Source organism: Bolinopsis microptera, chromosome 13 (assembly GCF_026151205.1).
Source record: "Bolinopsis microptera isolate Bmic1 chromosome 13, MBARI_Bmic_1.0, whole genome shotgun sequence".
Taxonomy (NCBI): Eukaryota; Metazoa; Ctenophora; class Tentaculata; order Lobata; family Bolinopsidae; genus Bolinopsis; species Bolinopsis microptera.
In genome coordinates, this window is record NC_087084.1 from 11,570,609 (window position 1) to 11,589,219 (window position 18,611).

Consider the following 18,611-nt stretch of genomic DNA (forward strand, 5'->3'; position numbering starts at 1 on the left):
CTTCCATAGTCTCATAACATATTATCTAAAACGATACAGAACACAATAATAATGACACCAAAATTCAAATGTCCTTTTCATTTAAAAGTGAAATTGACCTCTGCGCTCACTAGAAAGTAAGCACGAATTACAAGAAGAGTTCGCTATCTAATAACACTAACTCCTTAAACTAGCGTTCGTGCTGGAAAATATCAGTAGGCTGCTGTTAGCTGGCGTCAGGTAGAGGTAGCTGGTGTAGGTAAGCGCTAAATACTGCTTGGCTAGTGCCAGCTAGCGCTAGCTATCGCTATTAGACTATCGCAAAAGAACTGAACAAATTCTTTTTCGCCTCGGGTCAATGGTCGCTTCATCCCACGGTTAGGAAACTCAGATGAACCAGCAGCAGAGGAGGTGGAAGGGAAGTCATCAGAGGATTTTGTGTCGTTAGCAGGAGACTCCTTATCTTTTGGAGACACTGCAACTGCTGGGGTTGTTTTAGTGGATGTCAAACTGTGTGACTGCATCAGTCTACTTGCACGTCTCTTCTTAAAACTAAGTTCCCACAAAAGATTACACATGTGTAGAGCATCATCGCTCGTTTCTATAACCACAATCTTCTTTAATTTGGCCTTAATTGCTACCATACGTTTATTTGCGCGAACAATTCTTTCATCTTGGGTCAAGAGTCGCTTCATCCCGCGGTTGGGAAACACCAGTGAAGAAGTAGAAGAGAAATCATCAGAGGGTTCTGCGTTGCTGGTATCAACAGGAGGCTTAACAACCTCTGGAGTAACTACAGCTGCAGCGGTTGTTTTATTACACTGTGAACTGTGTGACTGTAGCAGACGACTTGCATCACGCCTCTTCTTAAAACTTTCGAGCTGGCTCCGGAAGGAGGGGTTGTGAGGAAGAGGGGAGGTAGGAGGAGGAGAGGTAGGAGGATGAGAGGTAGGAGGAGGGGAGGTAGGTTCGGTGACAGAAAGGCCCTGTTCAGTGGAATCTCTAGAACTCATGTTGGGAGAGATAGTTGTAGAAATTGAACTTAAGACGCAATTGAAACGGGGGATAATTCATCACTGACCTTGATCAATTTTTGTGACATAAATTACCAATAAATAATTAGTAACGCGTTCAGTTTTACCTGTCAGCATCTTAAAAGATACTGACAGTGACATCACAACAGGGTGACAGTCAAATGTGATCCAATTATTGTCTTAATTATTATATTTTAATAACCTAATGTAGTTAGATGATCCCGTCTCAAATTTAACAAGCAAGCTGGATAGCAACACAAATGTGACTAGATTTTAGCGGCAGCTATTTCCATCTAACAGTCTTCGTAATATAATGTAGTTTATTTACTTTACTGTGAGTTCGTGGATATAAGGATTGAGTATTTGAGTAAAGTAGATATTAAAACGAGCATTTTCTTTGGTAAAAACAATAAGTAGCTATCAAAGAGGCGAATACAGTATAATAATGGGGGGGATACAACGGTCATTAATGTGCATTAATGGGCATAAATGGGCATAAATAGGCATTAATGTGCATTAATGTATATGTATATTTCAGCAAAATTCTATAATACTGACATTAATGACCAGGTTTTTTTGCAAATTTTGTGGTAGTTCGTGGTAATTTATGTGCATTAATGGGCATAAATGGGCATAAATGGGCATTAATGTGCATTAAGGGGGCCGGGGGGGGGGGGTCTTCATCAAAATTCTCTCGAAATTGATTTTATAGTTGTTTCTGATAGAGGGGAGTGATATCTATCAGCTGCTTTTGGTCCCATGGAAAAATATTGTTCCTAGCCAAAATTATCGCCAGTCAAAGGTCAGCGCTCATGAGTAATTGTATTGCGCGAGCGATTTTCAATCGCGCGCCCTGAAAATCGAGTCTAAAAATCTATCTTCTCCTACATTTTTTGAGCAATCACCCTGAAACTTTCAGGATATGTTCTATGGATCATTTAGAAGATATCTGTCGAGCCGAATTTTGAGATAGGCCTTAGAAGATTTTTTATTCAATTTTGAAAATCTTGGACCTGGAAAAATCGTAAAAAAATGAGGTCATCGGGTTTACGTTTCCAGTCTTTCCACAAAAGATCGAACAAGCGCAAAACATCCCCAGTTTCAGTTACAATTAAAGGGCTAATAACATTACACCCAAGATTTTTTAACTCAAACATTCTCTCTTTAAAGGCGCGTGCTTCGTCTGGGGCAACGGGTCGGTTAACGGGTCGCTTCTCCCAAAGGCTAAGAAGCATAAGGTGAAAGGTGGAAGGAAAGTCATCAGAAGATTCTGTGTCGTTAGCAGGAGACTCCTTATCTTCTGTTAACACTGCAGCTGCTGCTGGGGTTGTTTCAGTGGACTTCAAACTGTGTGACTGCATCAGTCTCCTTTCACGGTTCAGTTTACTTGCACGCTTCAGCCTACTTGCACGCCTCTTCGCAACACTTTGAGGAGGAGGGGCAGGGTCGGTGAGAGAATGGTGGTATTCAGTGGACTCTACAGAACTCATGTTGGGAAAAACAATAGAGGAAGTAAAACTAGACGTAATTGAAACAGGGATAATTTATCACTGTTCTTGAGATATTTATATGACATGAATTGCTAATTCGTAACACAATTAGTTATGGTACTGACAGTGATCTGAGCCCTAATTAGGTCTAATAATTGGGTCCTAGAACTCATAACTGGGTAGTTACAGTCATGAATGTGATTCAATTATTGTCTTAATCATTATATAATATATTAATGACTTAATGAGGTCAGATGATCCCGGTCTCAAATTCAGGACGTGCCCTGATCACAAGCAAGCTGGACAGCAGCAGATTAGATGGCAACTAAAATGAGACTAGACTCTAAAATGAGACTAGACTCTAAAATGAGACTAGACTCTAGATGCAGCTAATTTTATCTAACAGTCTTTATAACACTTTAATTACTACACTTGAACTGAGAGTTCGTGGATATTAGATATGTTTTAAACCAATTACAACACTACAAATTTATTACATTTATTGAGGACGTTACAGAAGGAATTCATTTAATGTAGTTTGAGGAGTCCTCATTCTCCTCACGTCCAACAATGGCGTTTCTCTTGTCGCTTATATGTACAGGGTGTACCGCATAAAGTGTTAGCAATTGCTCCTTCATTTTATATCGTTTCTCAAAAAAGTCATACTTTCTGTGGTACACCCTGTAATATGATAATGTCATGTCAGTAATGCTGGAAATCGCCCAGTGAATGACACACTTGACACACCCAGATATTTTGGAAATTCTGGTATTTGTCCATTTAACCATGAGCTATGACAGGTATTTTGCCAGGAATGCCTATTTAACCATGTAATGGGCAGCGTGTGGAGGAGAGTTTACCACTCTGTGCACAGAGCAATAAACCACAACAGCTCTTCACTCTAATTATTTAAATGTATTTCCTCAGAGAGAGAGATTGGCAGCACATTCCACCAGAACAGGCTGGGTAGTGGGGAAGATACCAGATTTTACCAATTGTACCCCCGCTAATTTGGCTATTATTAGATTTTACCACCCAAGTTTTGGTTACATTCCTGGATCACATGTCACCCCAGGCCAGCAACTGGAGCTGTCATTATATTGTACAGTTTTAGTGCCGAAAAACATTTCCAATCTGACAGGAATCTGACAGAAATTTGTCAATTTAAATCAGGAATTTGTCGAGTTAAATCAGGAATTTGTCAAGTTAAATGTACCGTCAATGAACGAGAAACCTGCTAAATATCAATTTTAGTTAGCGGTCAAATTAATCCGCCCCTCGTAAATGTGCAGGTTCGGATTTAGACAACACGTTTATGATTAATGAGGATTGTGGAGATGACCGTCCTTTATTTGATTTCAAGTCCAAGTCCACAGACATTGGTTAGAGAGGACTGCAAATTTAATAAGTTAATAAGAGTAAACCACACACTCTGCTGTCCAGCCTCTAAACATCTGCACACTAACCTGGAGCCGGAATTAAGCAGCTAACCACTATTACATACCCACTAATCATGTAATTATACCTACTAATTATGTAATTATGCCAACTCATTATGTAATTACGCTATTATAATGATTATTATTATTAATTAGCCTGATAATTTATATAGAGGTGGTAAGGTCGGGTGATCAGCCCGCACACATTGCTAACTTAACCAGGTTACAGCGTTTCAAACTAATCCCCTCTCATAATCACATAGAGAGAGGGTATGTCTCATAATCACATACCCCATCTCACACACGACCCCTGGTTACCTGGTATAAACCTACAATCCTACATTTAGACTCAAATTTCAGGTTACAACCTGGGATTATAATTTAGGTTTACTCGTATATAACACGGTATCTTTATATCTCGTATCTTATTTTATGTGAGTAAAGTTAAATCCTGATTTGATTTTAGGAGGGTGAGGGGTTTGTGGTTTTTCTGCTGAACATTCCTGAACACCAGCAATCCTGGTAATCAGTACTTTAGGTCTGCAAAAAGGAGAATATTTATGTTTTGAGCCGGAAATTAAACCTAATGATCATGTTTAACCAAAATCATGAGTGCATAATCACACGCAGCAGTCAGGACAGTGCACGTTTTATTTTCTGTTTTTCTCTAACAGTGGTCAACACAGCCATGTTGGTTTTCCCCAATAATGATAATCAAATCACAACACCATATCAAACCATATTTATACAATTATTGGGATAAACAAGATTATAGTTATCTTTGTAAAGGTGTTTACATCTGCTGATAACGGTCTGAACTTTAAAACCCGTATCCTCAAATGTGATTTTCAATTGTTTACAGTTCTACTGTGTACAATGTTGAACGTATGTGACTTTGTCTGATAATATCAGGAGACCTGGCGAGTAGTAATAATCAGAGTAACAATACTGGAGTAACAATACCTGTATTATGTAGGAGTAATGTTCACATAGACACGTAATGAACTGATGAACTGTTCATTAGAGATATTATCATTTAATTATTTCCACCTCCTGGTCCTCACGTAATGATTCCGGTCAATGCTCTGATATTATTAACGATATCATGTTTTAGTAGGATATTCTTAACGGATATGCAGTAGTAAGACATTGGGAAAAACGTCGTCATTGTAACTTCCTGATTCATGAATTCTGATCTTTATTCAGATTTCTGAAACTCAAAAAAAAAAGGATGGAAGTGTTCATGACGGATACGCAAGCCTAACCAACCAAACTATCTTGTCAGTTGATTCCTAGATTGAGAAATATAACCAACTCATAGAGGTCTCTCCTTTACATTTAAAAAAATGTTTGAATAAAATAATCCTCATAATTTCTGACTGTATAAAATATACAGGTTACTACATCATAGTATAGCTGTAGTATAATACTTGACCTATCTAGGTATAATTTTTACCCCAACATGATCTAGACAAAAAGTAATAGTCTAGGAAGTCTGCCTCAACAGTGAACATAATATATATAGTGTCGACCACACCCTGTTGACTTGTAACTTGTAATGTACTAACTGTGTTGTGATTGGTTTACAGGATCTTATCGTATTTGATAATCCACTTAAACCGCGTGCAGGTGTCAATTACATTTAGCAAATCAAAATTTGTCACTGTAAAGAAAATGTTTGCGGTTAAAACGATTATGCTGAAACCATTTGAATAAATTTTCAACAATGAACTTTGTGTGATGTATGTTAAGATGTGATACGTGATTTCCGAAATCACTGATTTCGTTAACTATGCAAATAACGGTAATATAATGGTGATTACATGGTATTAATGATGATGTCATCTTGTCAAGTTATTTATCATCTAGATTAAGGCACACTATCACAGTGTACCACATAATATCTTTATCTACTCATATTTATTTTGTCAGTACAACCCAAGATTTTATTCGTGTGCACTGCACTGTGTTCATTTGTTGTTTACTTGAGGCTTCAAATATCATCAGACTTGATCAGTAGACCGGGCGATTAGGAACGTATTTATTTATGGCTTATTTATTTATCAACAGCACGTTGTGCGGTTGAATTCTTCAATCAGTATGATTAAGTAACTATGGCTACTTAATTAAAGTATGATAACATGTTATTGTTATAAGTAAATAAATGTATAATATGTAATGTAAATAAATAAATCTTGTTCAAGAACACGTGATGATTTAAATTGCACTGCTTCGTTAATATTTCATGTATCTTAAATTCAATTGTTGTTACGTTTTCATCAGACTTGTGGTCTCTCTGACATGAATTTAACAATTTTTATGAATTTAAGAAAAAGAAAAAAATTAATATTATGTAATATTATCATAATATTAACTTTACAGTAAAATGTGAGGATGGGGTGCTCAAGCGACGGAATTCATTTTACAATAAAGTAAGGTAAGTAAGCTTCATTAATAGTGTGCAACATTTATTTTAGATAGTTGATTATATCGGGACTTCTCTTTACAATGACCAAAACATGGGACCACCCAGGGCCGTGTGCAATGTCAGAACAGCGGAATAACTTTAGGAGACGATGGGGACTACTCTCTCTACTTATTTTAGCCATAATATTTCCCTTCGCAATTATAGGTAAGCATGTTTTTGACTCATTATGTAAGATTTCTGATTTTATAGTGCTCATGCTGTATACACATGCTGTATACACATCATTTAGTAATTAGACAATTAATGTGTACTATTGCACGGTAAAATGTTGAAAACCGATTTCATAGCCATTTTCTTTTAGCTACGACAATTAAGGTTAAATGGGTCTGGTTTAGTTTCTGTTAAAGTAACAGGCACTGTCAACTACTTTTAGGTAACAAAGTTTCTCTCTACCAGGAATATTCCTTATATCACCCTTGTTCATCATCCTCCTATTCTGTTGTCTATGTTGGTGTCTACTAGCTGTTTGTTTAGTTGAGGTAGAAGATAGATACATACGAGTAGAACACACACCCCGACACAACGGACCACCGAGTGGGGACTGTGGACCTCCCGTGGGCCCACTGCCTCCTGAGCAGAGACCAAAGGGAGCTTAGAGCAAGTGTGGGCCCGCTGCCTCCTGAGCAGAGACCAAAGGGAGCTTAGAGCGAGTGTGGGCCCGCTGCCTCCTGAGCAGAGACCAAAGGGAGCTTAGAGCGACAGTCTTAGAATGTGACATGTGTAGCTTAGAAGTTTAGTTCTCTAAAGAAAATAGCAACATATTGTAAATAATATCTCAATTAAAAAGAATAGAAATCAAAATTGTAATTATGTATTAAATTACTTCAATTTAATGTGCGATGAATTGAACAGTATTGTGCGTTCTTACCTTTTTTAAGAGTTTTGGTTGCAGCAGGTGCAGGGTTGAATGCTGCAAGTTCATTTATCAGGTCGGAAAAATTCTGTCCTCCATTTGTGGTTTCTGTGAAATAAAATTAGGTAACAAAACTATCAGTATACAACTTATAACAGGAGGAATGCAGCAGGTTATTTTGAGGGGCATCACCCTTTGTTACTAGGACTTCATTTTCAATGTAAAATTATACATACTTCGATGATTTTTATTATTTATTAACATAAATTAACACTGTATTCATATATTTGATAGCATAACCTGCATAATAATATAAACTAATACCATTAAAAATTTACCATCTTTGATATCCAGAACATCAGGGTCTTTCTTTTTTATTATCTCCTAATGTTTTATTAGAGATTCATTTGATGTTAAGTTGAGATTACTTATTTATAGAATATCCTAGTGATTGCACAGTGAAGATGTTTAAATTTATGTTTAAATTTATGTTTAAATTGATATTTAAATTGTAAAACTATTTAAAAGTAAAATCAAAATTGAATTACAAATAACAGTGCATATTATTTTGATTCAATTCTGTACTATGTTGTTTACTGTGATATTCACAACGAATAACAACAATCAAAGCTATCAAGTAACACATGTGATACATGATTAAAAGACTCACCTTTTTGCGATTGGGTTTGAAATCTATGTCATCTAGCTCACCAATCATAGAATCAATTTCATCAAGTATAGACTCCATGGCACAAATAATCTGAGGTCATGAGCTACCTACAAAAGAGTGAATCAATTAAGATTTGAGACAAGTTATCAATGATCATAAAACTTATCTAGAGCTTTTATTTTTTGTAAGCTATCATTGTTTGGGTTTTTAAGTCACAATTTGAATATAATAAGACCCAACTGACAAATAGTGTACCATCTTTAAACAAAACAGTGAGGTTAACTCTAGACTGAGAACCTACAATAATTTATGTCAAAATTCACAATATACAAATTACCAATCTTATCTTCTACAAGCAATCACTCTGAAATATGCTTGATTTTTACATAACTGCACAAACATAACTGTACAAACAATCCGTACAAAAGTCAGAAGAATTTAACTTAGGTAAGGGACACATTTTCTTTTTGCTCTTCTAGTAAGTAGGGTCGGCTTCCTTGTCGAGCATGTGTAGCCTTCATGTAAGGATATTGGAGCACGAAATTTCATTATCTTGTAGAGCTCGAGGTAACAGTGGTATGTATAGAGATTTTGGATAGCTAGGATATTATTATGTTTGAATAGCGGTTTAGTATGTTCTTTTATGAAAAACTTGTTGTTAAGTCTTTGGTGCCCTATTGGTCTGGTACGTGCACAGGTCTTAAACTTATCAAGGTAAGCCTCCCTATCACCGAACATAACCCTAAGACAGTACTTCTGGGCGGTAAACAGAGAGCTTATACGATGCTTCGCTGCCCCACCCCAGACAGATATACAGTAAGAGAGATGGGATTCAAACAAAGTATAGTATAGTTGTTGATGTAGAAATTCTGGAAGGGAGCAGCGAAGTCGACATAAGGTGGAAGTGGAATGATTTAGATTTCGCTTAAGGGCTTTAATGTGTTCTTCCCATGAAAGGTTTTCATCAATTATAACTCCAAGGAATTTAGTGGATGAAACTTTTTTTATCGGAAAGTTGTCTATAGTAAGTCCTACTTCATCATCTGATAAAATCTCTGACTTAGAACCTTTCATGGGAGGCTTGAAGTGTATGTAGCAGCACTTGGACATATTTATATGTAACTTATTTGCTCGCATGTAAGACTGCAATGATGAAAGAAGCTTATTTCCACGTTCATAGGCCTCACGTTTTGTTTTTCCTACAACAAATATATTGGTATCATCAGCAAATGTAACAAATGATCCTAGTTTAGAACTGTTTGAGATGTCGTTCATGTAGAGGAGAAATAGGAGAGGTCCAAGTATTGAACCCTGCGGGACACCAAATTGAATAGATAGGGTGTCTGATTTTTCTCCCACAACTTCGGTGTATTGTAGTCTATTTGTTAAGTAGCTTTTTATAAGGTTATTTGCTACTCCTCTAATTCCACAGCCCTCTAATTTTATAAGTAGTGTTGAATGGTCGATAGTGTCAAAGGCTTTGCTTAAGTCAATGAATATTCCTAGAACATGATTCTTGAGTTTAAGAGATTTTGTAATTAAATCTACAGAGTAATTGACTGCATGAGATGTAGAATGGGATTGCCTAAATCCAAACTGTGTCTCCGATATGGCTCCTTGAGAGCTAACAAATCCGTATATTCTTGAGTAAATGAGCTTTTCGAAGATTTTACCGAAGACAGACAGTGTGGAGATAGGACGGTAGTTCTCAATTTCTTCAGGGTTACCTTTCTTATATACAGGTGTTATCTTACCAGTTTTCAGGACATCTGGAAATATACCTTCGGCCATAAGGATATTGAAGTAATTTGATAAGACAGGTGCAATTATATGAGATGACTTTTTTATTACACTTATTGGAATGTCACTAGCTTTGCCGTTTTCAAACTGATTTATAATTTTCAATATTTCGTTCGGGGAGCAATCTTCTAGCATAATAGTTTTTTCATTTCTTTTATTCAGGAAGTCATAAAAAGTTTTCATGGGTAATATAGGCATGCCATGAGATAGGTCATTAAGCGTCTCATTCAGCTTGGGTGCAATAGAGACAAACCAAGCATTGAATCCATTAGCGATTGTCCTTCTATCAACTATTCTTTGATTATCAATGATAAACGGGGGTTTGGTTTGTCTCTTCTTCTTGCCTCTAAGTTCATTGATAATTTGCCAAGTTTTCTTGCTGTTTTCACAGTTGTTGAGGATTTCGTTGCAGTAATGCGAACGTTTGGCAGCTTTAATGATGGCTTTAAGCATCCTACGATAATTGCTAAATACTTGGTAGAACAAGAGATTACCACCAGGGTTCTTATTGGTAACAGTGTCAGACCACTCCTTACGTAGTTCATGTTTTCTTTCTACCGACTGGATGATACCGTCTGTAATCCATGGGTTGAGTTTCGGAGTTCTTTTTGTCACTTTTGGTACTTCCAGTTTACAGTGTTTATCAAGTGTCTGGTCAAAACATGCCGTAAACTCATCAAATTGTGTCGAAGGAGTCAGCTGGTTTACCTTCACCTCAAGTTCAGTTACAAAACTTTTTAATTTGGAGCTTGAGTAATCATAATATCGGACATGTTTCTGGGGCTCTGTATTGCGAGGGGTCTCTGCTGAGGTAAAGGTAAATATAGGGGCATGCTCATCAAGCCGCTCCTCGATAACACCTGATAAGACTACATTCTCTATTTTATTTGTTAAAATGTTATCAATACATGAACTTTTACAGTTTTGACGAAAATGTGTTGCAATGGATATAGTCGGATAGAAGCCATTTCTGTACAATGTATCCTCAAAGAGCTGGGAACTGGTAGAAATATTAAGTATGTTTGAGTTAAAGTCGCCCAACAAATTGACAGTTTTTCCATTTAGCTGTCTTGCAATTAACTCCAGCGTTTCACAAAAGCTGTCAAAGCAGCCATTTGGGGGTCGGTACATGACTCCATGAACAATTTTGCAGCCTGCGCTATCTGTGGTTTCAACAAAGAGGCTTTCAATATTTGGAGTACAATGTGATACTTTTTCTAAGACCACAGTGTTTAGATTGTCAGATACATAGAGTGCAACACCAGTGCCTTTCTTCTTGCCCGCCAATGTTTCCCCATAGAATCCTGTGTATGTTGGAATTTGATACAGACCCTGCTGCGCAGGATCAGTATTGGTTTCAGCAAGGCCTATCATATCAAACGAGTGTCCTATACTTCTGAGCTCAATCAAGAAGCTATCAAAGTTGGATGCATTTCCATCCACATTGTAGAATAGAGATGATAACATGGGTTTTTTTAAGGAATTAAGCTGCTTAATTGCATTTAGAAATTCAATTTTAGAGTAGCGACGACAGCGTTCAAGTACAAGGGAATACGATGCAATCAGGGTATCCTCCTGGTTCCTATTTTCATAGAATCTGTCAGAGTCATAAGATTCTTCATTAGATGGAAATGGATAGTATCGTTCCTCTGCAGAACTAGCACACTCGTAACACATCCACAGACCATTTTTGCAAGAATATTTGGCAGATTTGAAGCATTTGGTATGGATTGCATTATTGCAGTTTTCACACTCCAGTAAAGGTTGTCCAATGTTAATAGATCTGCTGCATGGGCCACACACATCTTTAATCAGTTTTATATTCATTTTTACTAAGTGGGGTTGTTAGACCCCACTGACTGGTTGTGTTTTCCACGTCTTGTCCACTCTTGCCTCGCTCTCACATACACCCAGTGCTTCACACATCTCACAAATTTTGCAATACCATAAATACCTAAATGTATATCATCACCACTTCTGGTCAGATTAGTGGCAAGGAGTCCACTACTGTCCAGAAAGTGGCCAACTCCAATGTGCCATACAGTCTGGTTAAAGTTGGCACTCAACAATTCATCGACTAGTCGGTTGAAGATCATGATGTTCTTGTTCATTTGGGGCAGTCTGGTTGGGAGGACTGCGGTGACAAAGAGTTTGATTTTAGGGGAGAGCTTTTTTATCTGTTCAATCTTCATGCGGAGAATGTCAACCAGCTGATAGATTGCATTCTCTCCTCTAAGGTTGTCTACTCGAAGGTCATTTGTACCACATACAATAACAGCATTGCTGTATCCGATACAGTGACATGGGTCAATCAAACCAACTTTGCCCGCCTTAACTCTTTCGCCAGGGAAAGACTGACCCATAGTACCAACACCGCTCCCAAACTTGATAGTTTTGGTGTTGGAATCTCCAAGTATGATGGTGCTTCTTCGAAATTTTTTGTCAACTGTTCTAAGGGTAATTGAGTAACGTCCTATGGACGGGGTTACCTTGGTCTGTTGGGTAGCTTTAATACCATGTTTGAACCATGCCTGTGAGGAACGTGTCATGATATAAACTGAGTTTGATTCCAGGGACATTTCAGTGTTTTTTGTGGGTGTTTGTCCTTCGTGGATGGGCATGAAACTTATTTTTCTGACCTCTCCTATAGAAATTGTGGCTATGTCAGAGTCAGAGTCTACTTATTTGTCAGGCTGACCCACCTGATAACCATAATACAAGATCAACCAAAATTTTTAACATGATTACTCCAAAAATTAGAATGGATGACTTTACCATGAGTGTGATGTGTTTGCGGGGAAAGCTTAAACGTGCACTATTAAATAATCAACACAGCCACGCCCCGCTTGATTGGACAATCAAAGATTTTGACTGCAACAATATTGTCTTCGAAAGATCACTACTTGCTGGTCACACACATGTCAGCGAAATTCCCCTAGTCTAGTGTTTTCCAAGTCTTGTTCTGTGAGAAAAGTATGTGTGAGAAAGTCTTTAATAAAATAAAATGAATGTATATTTTTGAATTTTTAACATTTAATTTGATAATGCAGTATAAAGAAATTTTTAATTAGCACTGTATAGTTTAAGATATTTATATTAGCTTATTATAACCATTGATACAACGACCATAATTTTTCAACAGCTCTCCAATATCCATCTTAAAGTTGCATCTTATATCCTCAAACTACACAATTTAAACTTAGGCATATATATAGTGTAGACTTTCTGTCACAACAAGACTGTAACCCATAGTAACAAACACAAACAGAACCCCTAACGTCTGCTAACAATTTTCTTCTGATCCTCATATGAGCCCTGTCTCTAAAAACTCAACTGAACTAGCGTTTTGGTGTGTGCAAAAGCTTTCAGGCACGCACATTCCCTGCCCCGTTAGTTGCCTGTCCCTTCAAAATCAAACTAACAGTCAAGGACAAAAAGTCATACATCAAATGAGCATTATATTTTTATAAATTGTTTTACATCTCTTTACTCTGTAAAATGTGCTAAAAATTAAATTTCTTGTTTCATTGAAAAATTTCTTGTTTCATTGAGTAATATGATTGCAAGAACAGAATGACATTTGGAGCACAATTTAGGAAGCATATGATTTAAAATCATTGGGATAAACAGCAAGAAGCAGAGGTTCAGTTCAGACAATACTGCACTAAGCCCTATTCATTGTGATGGCAGGTTTGTACCTCCCATTTAGGAGGCGATGTTATATGTTTGTTTAATTCGGTCAGAATGTATAAAAATTTCGCCATGCCAGTCATAATCTTTCAGACACTAAAGATTTGAGGAACTTTTAATTGTTGAGCAAGTAATTGCTCTGATATCTCTGACGACAGTGACACTTTTTTTTTCAGTGATGACTCGTTAAGAGCACTAATTCCGACCACCCGGTCGAAACTCGAACCGTACCGAAATCAACTAATTTAAGACCCATGTGTATAGCCTATGTCCTGGCCTACAGCATCTAAACTAATGGCAGAGACTCAATGCCTTAAAATTGATGTCGTTGCAACGAAGGAGAGAACGATATACCATCATCCACATGTGGAAAGTGCTGCACGGCAAGTGTTCAAATGATGTCAACATCCAGTTCTCCGCAACACTCCGACATGGCCAAAAGGCAACTATTCCCACTTTGAATAAATCTAGCTGTCAGCACAACCAAACGCTCTACGACAATTGATCGTTTGCAGTAATTGGACCTCCATTGTGGAACTTAAATTAATCCCATCAAACATGCATCCTATCGAAGATCCCCTGCACTTTAAAGAAATGCTTACAACGTTTGAGAAATCATTCCCGGATGAGCCTCTAGTGGCAGGATACAGCTGTCGAAATGGAAACTTGTTACTGGATTGTAGTGGAATGAAGGCAACGGTCGCGGTCTTGCTGTCAGGGTGGTCAGCAAATCTGATGACTCGATAGAGGATACTATGAAGCAGACCAAAGTTACCAAAAAGTAAAAAGCTACTCAAATATTATTGTAGGTTTATAACCTACCTAAGACGCACGTTGAGTTGGACTTCACATAGCCATGTGTATACGCATACTGCGTGACGCGCTTGTTTCACAAGTTGTTTCTTTTGCTGCCTTCGGCGGTCGCGCGCTACTGCAAGCGAGAGGGCTCTGGTTAGAGCAAGAGTTGGACTCAAATAGTTTACGAGTATCACTCGTCAAAAATATTAATGCAATATGAAAATTGAAAAACCTACTCCATTGTCAATAAAAATTGCAGCTGATTAAACGAATTAAAAGATTGAAAAGTCAAATTATAATTTTAATGTCTGATCCAATATAAAATATAACATATAAATTTACGCAAAAAAATGTTGTGGTTCATACAATTTTTATTTTATTTTCGTTTGTTATTTTTGGAATGTTTACAATTCACAAGTTAATTTTATTAAACACTATTGCAAATGTTTTTAAAAATTTGTTCCGATCAGTAAACACTACATTACTTCAACTATTGTAGCGCAATGCACTACTAAGCTGCGCCGCGCGCCGCGCATCAAATAATTCTTTTCGCAACCGCACACTTCGGTAGACCACATTTCGGTAAATTGGTTGTAGCGCGATGCACTACTGGGTCGCGCGCGCATCAAATAATGCTTCTCGCAACGTATGCAGATCGGCGAGATGCGAAGGATTGACATCGTGAATCAAGTAAATTGGCAAAATGCACCGCTGGCCTCGCCGAGCTGTGCAAGATTGACATCGTGATTAACTACAACTATGATTAAAAACAAATCATATGATAACTTTTTGAACAAAAGAAATTAACACTGCCCATTGTTACAACGGATTAACTCGGTGCGCGCTTTTTTGTTTCACTTGCCTTTGACACAATGGGACACGTTGCAACCCTTTCTCGCGCGCGACGCGAAGCTCGCGGCGCGGTGGCCTCCTCTAAGAAAAGATAAAAATATACAACGTGTAGCAACACTTGCCGGTGCGTCCTACTTCAAAAATTTTTAACGAGTAACGTCGGGTCATCAGCCGTCAAAAAACATAAACATTTAAATTTAGTAGAGATTAGACTGCTAGGTAATTTTATTACAGCATGAAAATGTTAACTTTGCCTGGCACCCCAATTTTTGTGGGCGGCGCTCTTTTCAAGTTTCACGTGAAAGAACCAAACAATAAATTAGCTAGCTAGGTAAACGTTGGCTGTATTTTGAAACTTGGTGGCATAATTTATGAATACGATCACTTGCTACAAGTCATTTAATATAGTGTAGCAAATGCTTTTTGTTGCATAGAGATAAAGTTTGTTAAATTAGTGTAATTAATGGCCAAAGGTATTTATACGTTTTTAATGCACTGTGAGGATATTTTGCAAACAAAGATGTGTGATGATATGATTTCAAAAATGTTACTTACTTACTTACTTATCGGAGTTTTGGGTTCAGTTTTTCATGCCGATTGAGCTAGGACAGCACGTTCAATGAGGTTCCAACAAATGTCATGTCAAGTTCTAAGGTTAACAGTTGGTTTTCGTGACCAAGCAATTTGATAAAAAGTGTAAATCAAGTGCGTTTGCTTCCATCATCAAAATTTCCAGTTGACAGAGAGATATTAACGATGTGACAGATGATAGGTAGTAGTAATTCAATATGAACGGACGAGGTCTCGATTAGACATTGATATCGCTGATCAGTGGTCATATAGCTCTATTTTGACCGATCCTATGGGTCTAACTTTCCTGATTATCCTTTGGATTGCTCTGAATTATTCCGTTGCAGCGGGTATGTTTAAAGACACATAATGTATAGTATAACAATTAGTCTGTCAAATTAGTCTGTATTGTATGAACTTCTTGTGGAAAGAAAGTTCACACTATTTTGAAAACTTTATAACTAATGGACATTCTTTTACAGGTGCTCTATCCAACTGCGCAGTGAAACAACTTGGGTGTTGGGCTGACAAATCAAGCAGGGCTATAGTTGGTGGGGTCAGATTCATATCTGACTATCCTATTAAGGATTGTCAGAAATATGCAGCTGACAGAAAATGGACTATATTTGCAATCCAATACAGCAATGAGTGTTTTACCGCTGCTAATGCAGGAGACACATACTGGAAATATGGTGCTTCACTTGCATGTAGTACAAATGGAAGGGGCGGAACGTGGGCTCAAAATGTTTACAGCATATCCTGTAACACAGACAACGAGAGAAAAGTGTTTCCAACCGCAGCGATAGTGATATTAGCGATAATGGGGATTGTTTTTATCTGCTTTGTAGCCTATCGGATATACAGAACAAGGCAGTCACCAAATAAACTGCTCATTACATCAGATTGTACGGACTATGTTGTGATTGTTAATGAACAAAACGTGCCAATTGACCCATCGGAAGACCCACACATGACCACACCAGGAACACCACCAAGGATTGCATTTAAAAATGCACTATTTACTGCAATGAGAATTACATCAGACTCAATCAAAACTAAAATTGTTGAAAAAATTAGATCCCTAGCTATGGAGAGACAATAGCTAACGGAAATTATATTATATGAGTATATCTCATGATAAATGAGATGGATGTGGATGCTTTTACCTTTGTGGCTGACTTAACATTCCACAACCTTGATCCTGTTTGCGACTGTCTACAATTAATGTTGTTGTAAAGTTCTCCTTTTCGTGAAAGTTCTGTATATAATTGGTGATCTGAAATAGCTTCATAATAGGTTCCTTGACTGACACTGCCAGTCAGCAGAGAATTTAAGTTGCAATTCAATCATCTCATACACTTCCAATAATGGGCATGACATCTAATAGTGGTCTTTTCGAACACCTTTTTCTCGACCAATAAGTCAAGTTACAAGCAGTTAATAAGAAAATATTTTTACCCTCCATCTCGTATTGTCAAAAGTTATAATCATTAATTATACTCGATTTATTTGATTTATAGAAGTATTGAAATTATTGAATCTCCTCAATATCCTTAGCATCATTTATTTACTTGAAGATTCATGTAGGTGATGACTAGAAATGGAGTCACCAGAAAGCCTAAGTACCCCATCATTAGCCACTGTATTCTTTGATAAGTTTGAGAAGGATGAACTGCAGGAGTTACTGTCTACTAAACCGCATGACTGGTTGTTTGCTCAGAACATTGTTGATGAGAAGGTAATGTATAATTTAATTGCTATGATCACATTGAACTTCTAACAACTTAACCAAAACCCATGTCAAATCAGGGTTTTATTCCTGAGATCATGATTGGTTTGTGTCGTTGATCCTAATATTACAGCAATAAAAGAATAGGAAAATCAATCACATCTACAAATTGAAAAGATATTTCATGTTAAAATGGCACTAACTTTTAATTTGTTTGAGAGTTTGTATTAAGTTTGTATTAAGTTGTATTAAGTTTGTATTAAGTTTGTTATATAGTTTTTGTCAGTTCACTCTGACCATTGTCATATCAAATGTAACAAAGTTTTAAACTTCAGGTATCAGAACTTGGTAATGGACTGCTAACAAACATTGCCAATCCAACATTGGAAAACTTGAGCAACTATGTACTTCTCGTTGAAAAAGACAAACCACTTGTAAGCTTTTTGTATCATTGGGTTGTCCTGGATTTATGTATTGTTATGTATTACTCTATAAAATCATGATGATACATGACAAAATAATCATCACGTAAAATTATGATACCTACATGATAAAATCACCATGTACAACATTGTAAAATTATGAACTAGAGAAGTGTTCGTTTTTATAATAAAAGTACACTATATCATGGACAGGAGAATACATTTATTAATAGTTGCATAGTGAAATACAAATTTGAAGTGCAAATATTTCCTTGTACAGTGGCTAAAAAGGATAATATGAAAACCTGAACTGGTCTTACCACAAGATATTAATCGCCAAACATCTTCAGAATAAGAAAAAAGAAGAAAGTTTTGACCTGAGGGAGATTCAGCAGATAATAAGGGAGCTGACCGTAGGAATTAACGTTTTTGAGGAGCTACCTGCAATCTCTCTTAGACCTCGTTATGATAAAGGTAATATACATATTCTCGAAACTTTTCTTTTAATTATTTTTGTGTTATCTGCACAGTATTAAGTCTTTAAAGTGATTTATTAGTCAAGTATTGATTCTTCTGGTCTTTTAACTAAAAATGCACTTTAATCAGTCTGTTCTCACATTCAGAGTTTAAAACGTTTGCTTTCACAGGGACATTCGTGGACATCCCCCCAGCTTACATCGACACACACGTAGCTCAGTGCATGCTGGAGTTGGACTACTACATGAAGGGGCTGTGGCACGGTGCCCATTTTGGCAGGGAGCGGCGCCAGAAGTTTACTGAAAGGTTTGACTGCTTGT

General features: G+C 37.1%; 2 protein-coding genes across 3 annotated transcripts in view; one reads left to right on the forward strand and one right to left on the reverse strand.

Moving 5' to 3' along the window:
- The window catches only part of LOC134825156 (ras-associated and pleckstrin homology domains-containing protein 1-like), a 44,397-nt gene extending 36,330 nt beyond the window's left edge, over positions 1–8,067 (reverse strand). For both annotated transcript variants that reach the window (XM_063837304.1, XM_063837302.1), the window contains exons 1-3: positions 7,954–8,067; positions 7,622–7,667; positions 7,299–7,391 (exon numbers count right to left, since the gene is read on the reverse strand). The gene's annotated coding sequence lies outside the window, so the exon portion shown is untranslated. The remainder of the gene's footprint in view (positions 1–7,298; positions 7,392–7,621; positions 7,668–7,953) is intronic.
- Positions 8,068–16,145: 8,078 nt separating this feature from the next.
- Positions 16,146–18,611, forward strand: part of LOC134825208 (ankyrin and armadillo repeat-containing protein-like) — a 41,625-nt gene continuing 39,159 nt past the window's right edge. The window contains exons 1-4 of the mRNA XM_063837359.1: positions 16,146–17,401; positions 17,728–17,826; positions 18,165–18,288; positions 18,462–18,597. Coding sequence (XP_063693429.1) covers positions 17,264–17,401; positions 17,728–17,826; positions 18,165–18,288; positions 18,462–18,597 — 497 coding nt within the window. The 5' untranslated portion in view covers positions 16,146–17,263. The remainder of the gene's footprint in view (positions 17,402–17,727; positions 17,827–18,164; positions 18,289–18,461; positions 18,598–18,611) is intronic.